This window comes from Condylura cristata, unplaced genomic scaffold, assembly GCF_000260355.1.
Source record: "Condylura cristata isolate star-nosed mole 26May11 unplaced genomic scaffold, ConCri1.0 scaffold00001, whole genome shotgun sequence".
NCBI classification, from domain to species: domain Eukaryota; kingdom Metazoa; phylum Chordata; class Mammalia; order Eulipotyphla; family Talpidae; genus Condylura; species Condylura cristata.
This window is the reverse complement of record NW_004567102.1, coordinates 86,310,757-86,319,940: the sequence shown is the minus strand read 5'-3', so window position 1 is coordinate 86,319,940 and position 9,184 is coordinate 86,310,757. Positions and strand designations below refer to the sequence as shown.

At 60.6% G+C, this 9,184-nt stretch overlaps 2 protein-coding genes across 2 annotated transcripts in view; one reads left to right on the top strand and one right to left on the bottom strand.

The window, feature by feature from the left end:
• The window catches only part of EZR (ezrin), a 40,107-nt gene extending 39,845 nt beyond the window's left edge, over positions 1–262 (top strand). The window contains exon 15 of the mRNA XM_012735165.1: positions 115–262. Coding sequence (XP_012590619.1) covers positions 115–262 — 148 coding nt within the window. The remainder of the gene's footprint in view (positions 1–114) is intronic.
• A 1,085-nt stretch (positions 263–1,347) lies between these two features.
• Positions 1,348–9,184, bottom strand: part of SYTL3 (synaptotagmin-like 3) — a 63,345-nt gene continuing 55,508 nt past the window's right edge. Inside the window, exons 11-16 of the mRNA XM_012735162.1 lie at positions 8,202–8,393; positions 6,072–6,242; positions 4,146–4,254; positions 3,162–3,264; positions 2,561–2,766; positions 1,348–1,808 (exon numbers count right to left, since the gene is read on the bottom strand). Of these exons, the coding sequence (XP_012590616.1) occupies positions 1,699–1,808; positions 2,561–2,766; positions 3,162–3,264; positions 4,146–4,254; positions 6,072–6,242; positions 8,202–8,393 (891 nt within the window). The 3' untranslated portion in view covers positions 1,348–1,698. The remainder of the gene's footprint in view (positions 1,809–2,560; positions 2,767–3,161; positions 3,265–4,145; positions 4,255–6,071; positions 6,243–8,201; positions 8,394–9,184) is intronic.

Sequence of the window (9,184 nt, the reverse complement as noted above, 5' to 3'; positions counted from 1 at the left end):
GGATTTGGGGCCGGGGCCCTTGGGGCGCCCTTGTCTTCCCGGCTGTATCTTAGTGCCAAATAGGCCTGATTTTTTGTTGTTATTGAATCACTCCCTGCTTTCTGCTTGGAGCAGGACTGACCGAATTAAGGAGGGCGCCGGGAGCGTCTCAATCAAACTCCCCCGTACCGGCGCCATGGAGATGCGTGTGATTCGGAAACCACAGCGTGGCTTTCTGCCGTGCCATACTTTCTTCGTATTGGAAATTAGCCCCACTGATTGATTAGTTCTTGATTTCGATGAAGGATCCATCCTTGTGTATTTATGTTTTGGAGGGAGAAATTATTTCAGAGACTGCGCTGACCCTCCCTGGCGTGTGCCTGGTGATTCCTTCCTGTGGCGCCGACATGGGCTCGCTCTGGTGAAGAATAGGGGGTCACCCCACTCTGGGACGACTCTGCTTGTCTGTTTGGTTCTTTGCTTTCCAGCCAGCGTACACGCCTGATTCCTGATCAGCTACAGAGCCTAGTATTTATATGTACGTGACAATATGGGTTGTAACATTAGTTTAAAAAAGGGAAAGTTTTGTTCTGTATATTTTGTTACCTTTTACAGAATAATAAAAGAATTACACGTTGAAACCATGTAACCGCCGCACCTGATGTGAGCCCAGCGGGCAGTGGCAGGCCGATGAGCCGGGTCAGCGGGACCTAGGGGTTCGTGGGGGCCCTTTGCACACCTGTTCCTGGCTGTGAACACACAGAGCTTTGCGCTCAGCTTTCTGAAAACACGCTGCTAACTCAGGCTGTTTGTTTGGTTCTTTGCCTTCCAGCCAGAGGTTGCTTGCCTAATGCCTAATTCCCCATCAGCTGGGGGGGGGGGGGGGGAGTCTGGTATTCATAAGTAAATGGAGTGTGGGCTTGCGATTAGTTTAAAAAGGCCCACCTGGCCTCCCAGAGAAGCGCAGAGAGTCAGCTGACCTTGCATCTCCCACACCTGTCAGGTGGCCATTAGCTAGCAGCCCACACCTGGCTTGGCTCACCTGTGTCTTCTTCTCTTGGGTTAAGCTGCCCTACAGGTCTGGAATAAAGCCCTCCGAGGCAAAATGCAAGGGTGTCTGCTGCCCCTGGAGGTGGGAGGGCCCCTCTCTACTGACCCCACCACTCGGTCCTGGCCTCTACACTTTCAGGGGTGTTAGAGCTCACTTCAAAAGGGGCATCTCCCCTGATTCCCAGCGCCCCAGAGACCGACCCACTTAGCCCAGGAAGGGTTTTCTGCAGGAGAGGAAAGGGGTGGATACACACGTTTCCTTCTCTTTGAAAATTGCAAACTAAGGCCCTAGTGTCCACTAAGTGACCAGCCCAGTGAGACAGGTAACTTGAACATTTATTGAAGTCCAGCCATTTCCCACATCCACACAACCAAGCTGAGTCCTACTTCTGGAACCCAACAGCTGCTCTGTTGAACTTAGAAGTCACACATCACCTAAGGACATGCCTGTGTTCTGAGCAAAGCATCGGAGACACGTGAGGGCGCACGTCCGAGCCCAGTCTGCCCGCTCAGCAGTGGGATCGGGGCTGCCACAGGCTCAGGCAGGCGTGAGCCATAGTGGGAGAGCTGGAGGGAGGGGTGCCAGCCGCACAGCGAGCTGGGGTGCAGGGCACACGGCTCCCAGCTGCCGGTCTCCAAGCAGCGCCGCGCGCCCACACCGGTGCTGCCTCAGTGCAAGACGAGTGTCATGTCTGTCCATAAATTCGGGCTGGAAAGAACTTTCTGCCACTGAAGCTTTGCCTGGGGGCAGGAGTTGGTGCTGACCGCTGGGTCCTCCTCTGGTGGGTGAAACAACAGGTTAGTGAGAGAGATGGGGTGTCTCTCCCCTCCCCCAGACCCTGCTTGGGGCGGGCCTGGGCAGCTTAGCCGTGTTATCCCCAGTTTGAAATCCAGGAGAGGCCGCTCTGGGGGGTTGGGGTTGGGCCTTCCAGAAGGGGAGTCAAGACCACACAGTGGTCTTGGGCCAGTGGGGAGCCTTCACCTGGGTACCAGCTTATTCACAAGAGGGGCTCCTTAGGGGAGGCACCTTTAAAAACCCGTGAAATGCCCAGGTCCTGTGACCTGCAGGCGTGGGAGGCTGAGAGGCATGGGGTTTTGGGTTGTCACAGTGTTGGGGGACACAGCTGATGAGCAGCAGGCAGGGCCACAGCCCCCCCCAAAATACCAGCAACCCTAAAAACATCCCCCTCAACCCCCCTCTCCATGAAATGCTTTCAGACTTGGTGTTTGGGTTAAGAAGGTATTTTCCTTTCAGAAAATAATCCTGTGATTGAAGCCAGAAACAAAAGCAAATACCGTGCCCCGTTGTTTTGAAGCCTGTAACTCTTGTTTCTGCCGCCGATCTAAATCTGATTTAAATGGCTGGGATGCTTGGCTGCATTAGCGCTCCACCGGCGGCGGGCTCTGGCGACTTATGGATAGTCACCGGGGCAGGTGAGGATCCTCAGGTCACCCGCCAGCCTGGGATCACCTTCCCTCCACAGCACCCCCAAGACAGCCCCAAGGATACGCCAGCCCCTGGCAGACTTACTGGTGCCCAGCCTGGCCCCTCCCAGCAGGCGGTCGCCCAGCCCGAACATGGCCTGGTCCCAGACGGTCAGCTCCAGGCTGGCCTGCCGCAACTGGGCGGTGCTCACGCCGCTGAACACGAAGGAGTGTTTCCACTGGGGGCTGCCCTGCCTCTTCAGCACCGGGGACTTCAGCCTCAGCTTGTGCTGGTTGGGCAGGGTGAGGCAGCTGTACGAGAGAAGCCAAACAGACCCTGCAGCACTGGTAAGCGCCCCAGGGCCCCGCCAGCCCCTGGGGTGCTTACCGTGGGATGATCCTGCTAAGGACTAAATCATTAAAGAAGAAATATCTGAGGGTCTCCCTGGTGGCGAGGGATTAAAGGGCAGAACTATACGAAGCTGTCCCCAGCCCGAGTTCCATCCCCTACACAGGGAGGGACCCCCAGGGCGCAGCAGACCCCTCCTGTCTCCCCGCTGCTCCCCTCAGCAGTGTACTTCATAGATCTGCCTGTCCTGCTCCCCACTCTGTCTCTGGGGAGTCCTCTCGCCCCCTGCACCTCTGGCTTGCACCCCAGTTCTTACATGCATAAATAAGTCTTGACACCTAGTTAGTCTGATACCTACCCCTTAACAAATGAGTTCAAGGTCCCATCTGACCGCACAGGTAAATTCCTGGCTCCCAGCACTACCAAGCAGAGCTGGCCATTGTTTGATGGCTGGCCTGTCCCTGCAGAGAAAACTCTGCTGTTGAAACTGCTTCCAAACAGCAGGCAATGCCATGTCGCCCCCCCCCCCAACTCCCCAATAAAAACCCTGACAAATAGGGACAGGAGCCCAGAGGGCAGCAGAGTGAAGCACAGGCCCAGTGTGACGCGCTTTGCTGGCCCTGCGCCCTCACTGTCCCCGGCCCGTCCGCACAATGACCGAGTGAAGGCCACTGGGGTCCCAGGAGAATGGAGGCTGCAACAGGGAGCGCAGGAGAGGAAGGAGGCAGAAGCCAGAGCCCGACTGGAGCAGTGGCTTTGAGGAAGGGGGCCCCGGGCCTCTGCCCGGGTTGGGGTGGCCACATCCTATCGGGGCACCTGTACCATTGACTGTGAGCTCAGGCAGCGAACAGGAGCTTCCTAGGCTCTGCAGCAGAAGTGTGCGGCCTCCATGCTCCCTTCCCTTGGGTTAGAGTGGTTCACTTCCCTGAGGGCTGCAGGGACCTGCCCTCGGGCCAGGAGCAGGAGCCAGCCACTGGACCCTGCAGACCCCAGGGGGTCTGGATGCGGGCTCCTGCTTCCTGCTGGCAGCCAGGCAGGGGTCACTCTTCAAGAGGGCTAAAGGGGGCTGTTTCCTCCAGAAGATCATGGAGCTGGCCCCTCGGGAGGAAGGCCTCTGGGCTAGGCCTAGGGTCTAAGAGCCCCGCAAAGTGGGCAGCAAAGGCCTGGCCTGTGGGGGTGCTGTCTCCAGGCTGCCTCACAGCTCTCTGGAGTCAGGGTGCCAGGTCCCGGTGGGCAGCAGAGGGGCGCACCAGGAAACACTCGCCCCACCTCCCAGCCCACCTGCCGCCCCAGGCTCTGGGACAGTGACACAGTGAGGCACCTGGGGCTGGAAGCCACCTACCTTCTTGGGCCTCCTGGGGCTTCCTGGGCCCTTCTGGGATGACCAGTTTGGCCCTGACCGCAAGTTCTCCGTTACTGGTGGGGAAAACACTGTCCTCGCCTTTTTCTGCCTGGGGACAGGAGGCTGAACTCAGCGACTACCCCACCCCCACCCCACCCCTGGCCTCTGCAGGCCTGGCCCTGGCTCACAGGCCTCCCCCCCTTTCTGTCCACCTGAGGGGGAGAAGAGCTCAGGCTCCAGCCTCCCTAGGCCCCCCCTCTCACGCCACCCCCAGCCAGCAGGGGCAGTGAGCCAAGGAAGCAGAGGCCCGAGGCCCTAGACCTCCGCACAGGGTGGTTTCGAGGAAACCTGGACATGTCACAACGAGTTTGGAGAGAGTAAGTGAAACCAAACCCTCTGTCCTTTCCAAGCCTGGGGCATCTTTCTGGGCCAGCGACAGCCTCGGGCACCCAAGAGGAAAGGGCCCAGGCTGGGTGCCCACCACGTGGGGTGGCCCTGCTGCTAGGTGAGTCTGCACCTCACCCGGCCTGGGGGCTCCTCACGCCACAGGGACACCTGGGCGCCTCAGGTCGCAGGGGACAAAGCTGGACTCGGGCACCGGTGGCCTGTAATTAACTTCGCCAAAGGGAGAAGGGGCCATCAGGAAGCATCTGGACTCCGGCCCGGGGGCAGTAAGGAGCAGCTCCCCGGCGGCCTCCAGGGTTCAAGGCCTCAGCACTGACCTCCCTCCTAGGTCTCTTGGCCGACCTGGGCAGAAGGCTGGCCCTGGGTGCAGATGAGATAAGGCTGCCTCCGCCTTAGCTCCGAGACACCCTCACCACCCCAGGCCCCCTCCTGCGAGGGCGAGGGCAGGCGCAGGGCGGTGCCAGCGGCCACCTCCATAAGCTGCGCTCACTGCTTCTTACCCCAAAGGGGGAGCCGCCGTGGGGGCGGGCCGTCTTGTTCCCGACAGGCGGCTCTGGGGGACACACAGAGCGTCCCGGTACCGGACCCCGAGGCAGAACATGTCTGCAGGGGCTACGGGGAGGCCTTCACGGGAGGCGGGGTTCAGGCAGAGCCCCGGCAGACGGGCAGGAACAAGCATTCCAAGTGACTGTTGTGGGGGGGCCCAGCCAGACTGCAGCTCAGGACAAGCTGCCCGTACGGGGGTGCGACGGTGGGGGGGACGGCGGGGGAGGGCGACCCGCTCCAGCCGACGGCCCCCGGCTTGCCCCGGAGCGGCTCAAAGCCAGACACGTCTCCTAGCAGCGACGGCCCCCAGCTGGCCAGAGGCACACACTGGACGTGGCCCCATGGCGCTGGGCTCGCGCCGGGCTGGTCCTTCTTGTCGTCGCGACAGCAAGGAGAGCTTGGCGCCCGGCGTCTCCTGCTCGGACCTCTCCCCAAGGCGCGTTAACCTGCCCCAGGCTCCTGCCGCGCCGCCTGGCCCTGAGCCAGCCGGCTCCTCATCCCCGCACCCTGGGATGGCCGGGCCAGCAAGAGGGACAGGGAGTCCCGAAAGGCCACAGCTGTCTTCCCGTGGTGTCACGTCATCCTCCCTCTCATTGGGAGGGCCCGGGCGGGGCTGGCAAGGGGTCCAACCCTCACACACATCGGTCTGAGGTGGGGCAGGCCGAGACCTTGAGTTGCGGAATGGGAGGACCCTAGGGGCAGCCCAGGGAGACCCGCTGGACCTGATCCTGAATGGGTTCCAGGCACACTGAGGCCAGCTCTATGGAGCGAGGCTGAGAAGGGAGCGGCCCTCAGCCCATCCCGCCAGGAGGGCCACGGAGCCTCGGAGGCCAGCTCCCGGTAAACGTCCAGCGGGCAGCTAAAACCTCAGGCGCCCAGGGCTCCCGGCAGCTTCCTCCTCCTCGAACCCTTTGAAGAGTGAGGTCAGCACTCACGGCGGGGCTGGGGGTCACTCAGTCTGAAACCGGACGTCACCTTGGCCCGGAGAGGATACCAGCAGAAAGACCTCGTCTGGCTGTCTTCGAAGTCCCACGCGGCCAGAGGAACGGTCACTTCTCCAAGAAACGCCTTCCGGGCGAGCGTGCCCAGGTGCCACACTGAGACCTGCAGCCGCCGGGTCGCCAGCTGGGCGAGCTCCACCTGATACTGTGGGGGCGGGGGAGCGGTCAGCCTGGGTCCCAGCCACACCCGACTGCAGCCAGGCTGCTTGGAACCAGGGGTCCCCGCTTCAAGCCCTGAATGTCTCCCAGACCCCCAGTGCCTGGGCCTGCCCTGCCTGCCCGGGACAGCTGGCCATGCTCGGTCAAGAGCCCCTTGCTCGGTCAAGAGCAAACAAATCCCAGGGGGAAATGCTGCGCTCCCAGGTCTCCCTAGAAGTCCAGCTGCTCTCTGTCCTCATTAGGGACTGGACTTGCATCTGGCCCACTGCTCTCTCTGGGGCTGACAAAGGGTAGGAAGCTTAAAAAAAAAAAAAAAAAAAAGCACGTGTCCAGTGTCCAGGGAGGGCATTTGCCTCGATGGACATGCAGGTGGTGGGCACTCAGTGCCCCTCACAGCTGCCCCTCTGCTGCCCCCTGGACGCTACCCACACACACAGGCATGTAAAAAAGCCCCCTCAGGGGTGAAGCGGGGAATGGGATCAAAAACAGTAGGGGAAGAGAAAGTGCACTGGACTATTGTGATGGCACACGGGTGATTTGGTGATGGGAAACCCAAGGGGATTGCAACTGAGATGGAAAAATGCATAAAATGATGTAAAAAGAAACTATTATATATATTAAAAAAAAAAAGTCCGGGCCCTCCCTGGTGGCACAGTGGGTTAGAGCGCAGCACTGTGAAGCCACTTCCCGCCAGGGAGGTGACCACAAGGCACAGCAGACCTCTCCTGACCCGCCCACTGCTCCCCTCAGCAGTGCACTTCATCAGTCATCCTGTTCTGCTCCCCGCTCTGCTGAATCTTCTCACCACCCTGCACCTCTGGCCTGTACCCCAGTTCTGTATGCACAAATAAATCTTAAAAAAAAAAAAAGAGCCCCCTCTCCCAGCCCAGAGCCCCCTTCCTGTGACAAGCCAGGACCCCACCTCCACGCTGAGAGCCGTAGCTGATTTTCTCCACAGTGAGCAGAAGTTACAGGTTAACGCCCGCGGCACATTGGGTTTTTCCCTCTCCCACACCTGCCAGGAGGTCAGTACTGCCCACACCTCCGCTCAGAAAGGCTCCCTGGGGTCTCAAAGCCAGTCCAGGGCAGCCAGGATCCACATGGGCCTGGGGACCCCCAGTTCTTGCCGCTATCCCTGCATCCCATGCCCCTCCCACCCCAGCTTCTCTGGGCTGAACCCCGACTCCCTGGGGTGCATTGCGCGGCCTCCCGCCAGCCACCTGCTGCCGCCTTCCCCATGCAGAGGAGCTAGAGGTACAGCAGGAGTGCAGACCTGCGCCCTCCTCCACCATCCGGTCAGGGCCCGCCCGCGGGGAGCCCGTCCAAGGCCTGCTGGCACTCGGTGTCCCACACAGGACAGCACCTCACTCCTCTTCTCCTCCCCGGGGCCGCGCTTCAGGGCCAGCTCTGGCACCACCGCCCCTGTCTGCTACATGGGCTGGGTGGGCTTGGCCTGTTTCCCCAGCCCACCAAGGTCCACTGGACTGCCCACCCCAGACCTCTGCACACGGGCTCCACCTGACATGAACCGTCAAAGCCCGAACAAGTCCTCTATCCATGTTTTTCCACAATGCCTACTTTCCCCTCACGTGACGGGACACCCGGGCTGGCCAGCTGCATGATATGGGCACGCTGGCACCACGCTGTAGTCAGAGGCCGTGACGCCCGTCCTGGCGCGTCCCCTCCCGCACGCTCATCGGGACAGACCGGCCCTCGCGAGCCAGGCAGCCGGCCCCCACCATCATGTCTCAGAAATCCCTCCGCAGAGGCCGGTCCAGCCCAGCAGACACTGCCCTCTTCCTGCACAAGGGCTGAATGTATCTTCCTCGCCAGGGCTGCAGAGAGGTCTGGGTGTCTGCGCTTAGATTTCATGGGCTCGAGAGTCCGCAGGACCTGTGCTGGACGGCGGCCCGAGACGCGGCGCCCGCGCCTGTCTACCGAGTACCTTCAGGGTCTCCTGGAAGGCCGGGTCCACTGTGCTCTTCTGGACTCTGGTCTTGCGCTTGCCCTGGGAGGACCGGTCAGGCAGCAGGTAGGTCTTGACGTACCTGCAGAGCAGACAGGACAGGTGAGCGCGGGCAGGGAGCCGAGGGCTGGGAGGAAGACGCATCAGTGTTTTCTTAATCCCGTTTTCTGCCTGGTTTGGGGTTGACGGAAAAGGCTTTGAGACCACCGCCGACAGGGACCGCGTCAGTGCTGTCCCTGCAGCCTCCGGGGGGCACAGCCTACGCCAGAGTCCCCTGGGACGCTTCTGGGCTGTTCTCTCCTGCCCTAGCACGGAGTCTTCATGGCTCGGCACTGCCCTTGGGTCATGGAACTTGAGGGTCTGTGGGGGGCGGAGACTCTGATCCACCTGGATCTGTAGGGGCCATGGCCAGGGTCCAGCCCATCCTCACCTCCACCTGTCCCTTCCCTCAGCCACAGGAAAGGGGCAAACGCAAGGGCCTGACTCGCCTTCTCTTTCTCTGTGGGGCCTCAAAGACTGTGTGTGCTCCAGCTACTGAGGCTGGCTTCTTGGGTGCTTGCTGAGTCTGGGGCACCTGGACCCCGCCAGTCCCTAAGTCCTGTCCTAGGCTGATCCTCCACTCAGGTCCCCACAATGCTCCTGCTGGCCCCTCTGGCTGGACGGTGATGGCAAGGCCCCTGGCCACACCCTGGCCCCACTGGCTGGGTGCAGGCTCAGAGTTCAGCAAAGAACAAAACCCTCCTCCATGGGGGCCTCCCGGAACCCCACCCCGTGGCCCTCTGCTGCTGTTCTGACCTCCATTCCAGCCCTCTTTTCCGTAAACACAATATTGTTATAATTCATTTCTACTCCGCTTAGATTTCATGGGCTATTGGTATCCGCTATTGGTATCTGAGCTCTCCTTCACTGTTTTATTTTTTTAATGTTCATTCCAGGGATTGTAATAGGCATTCTTAACATCA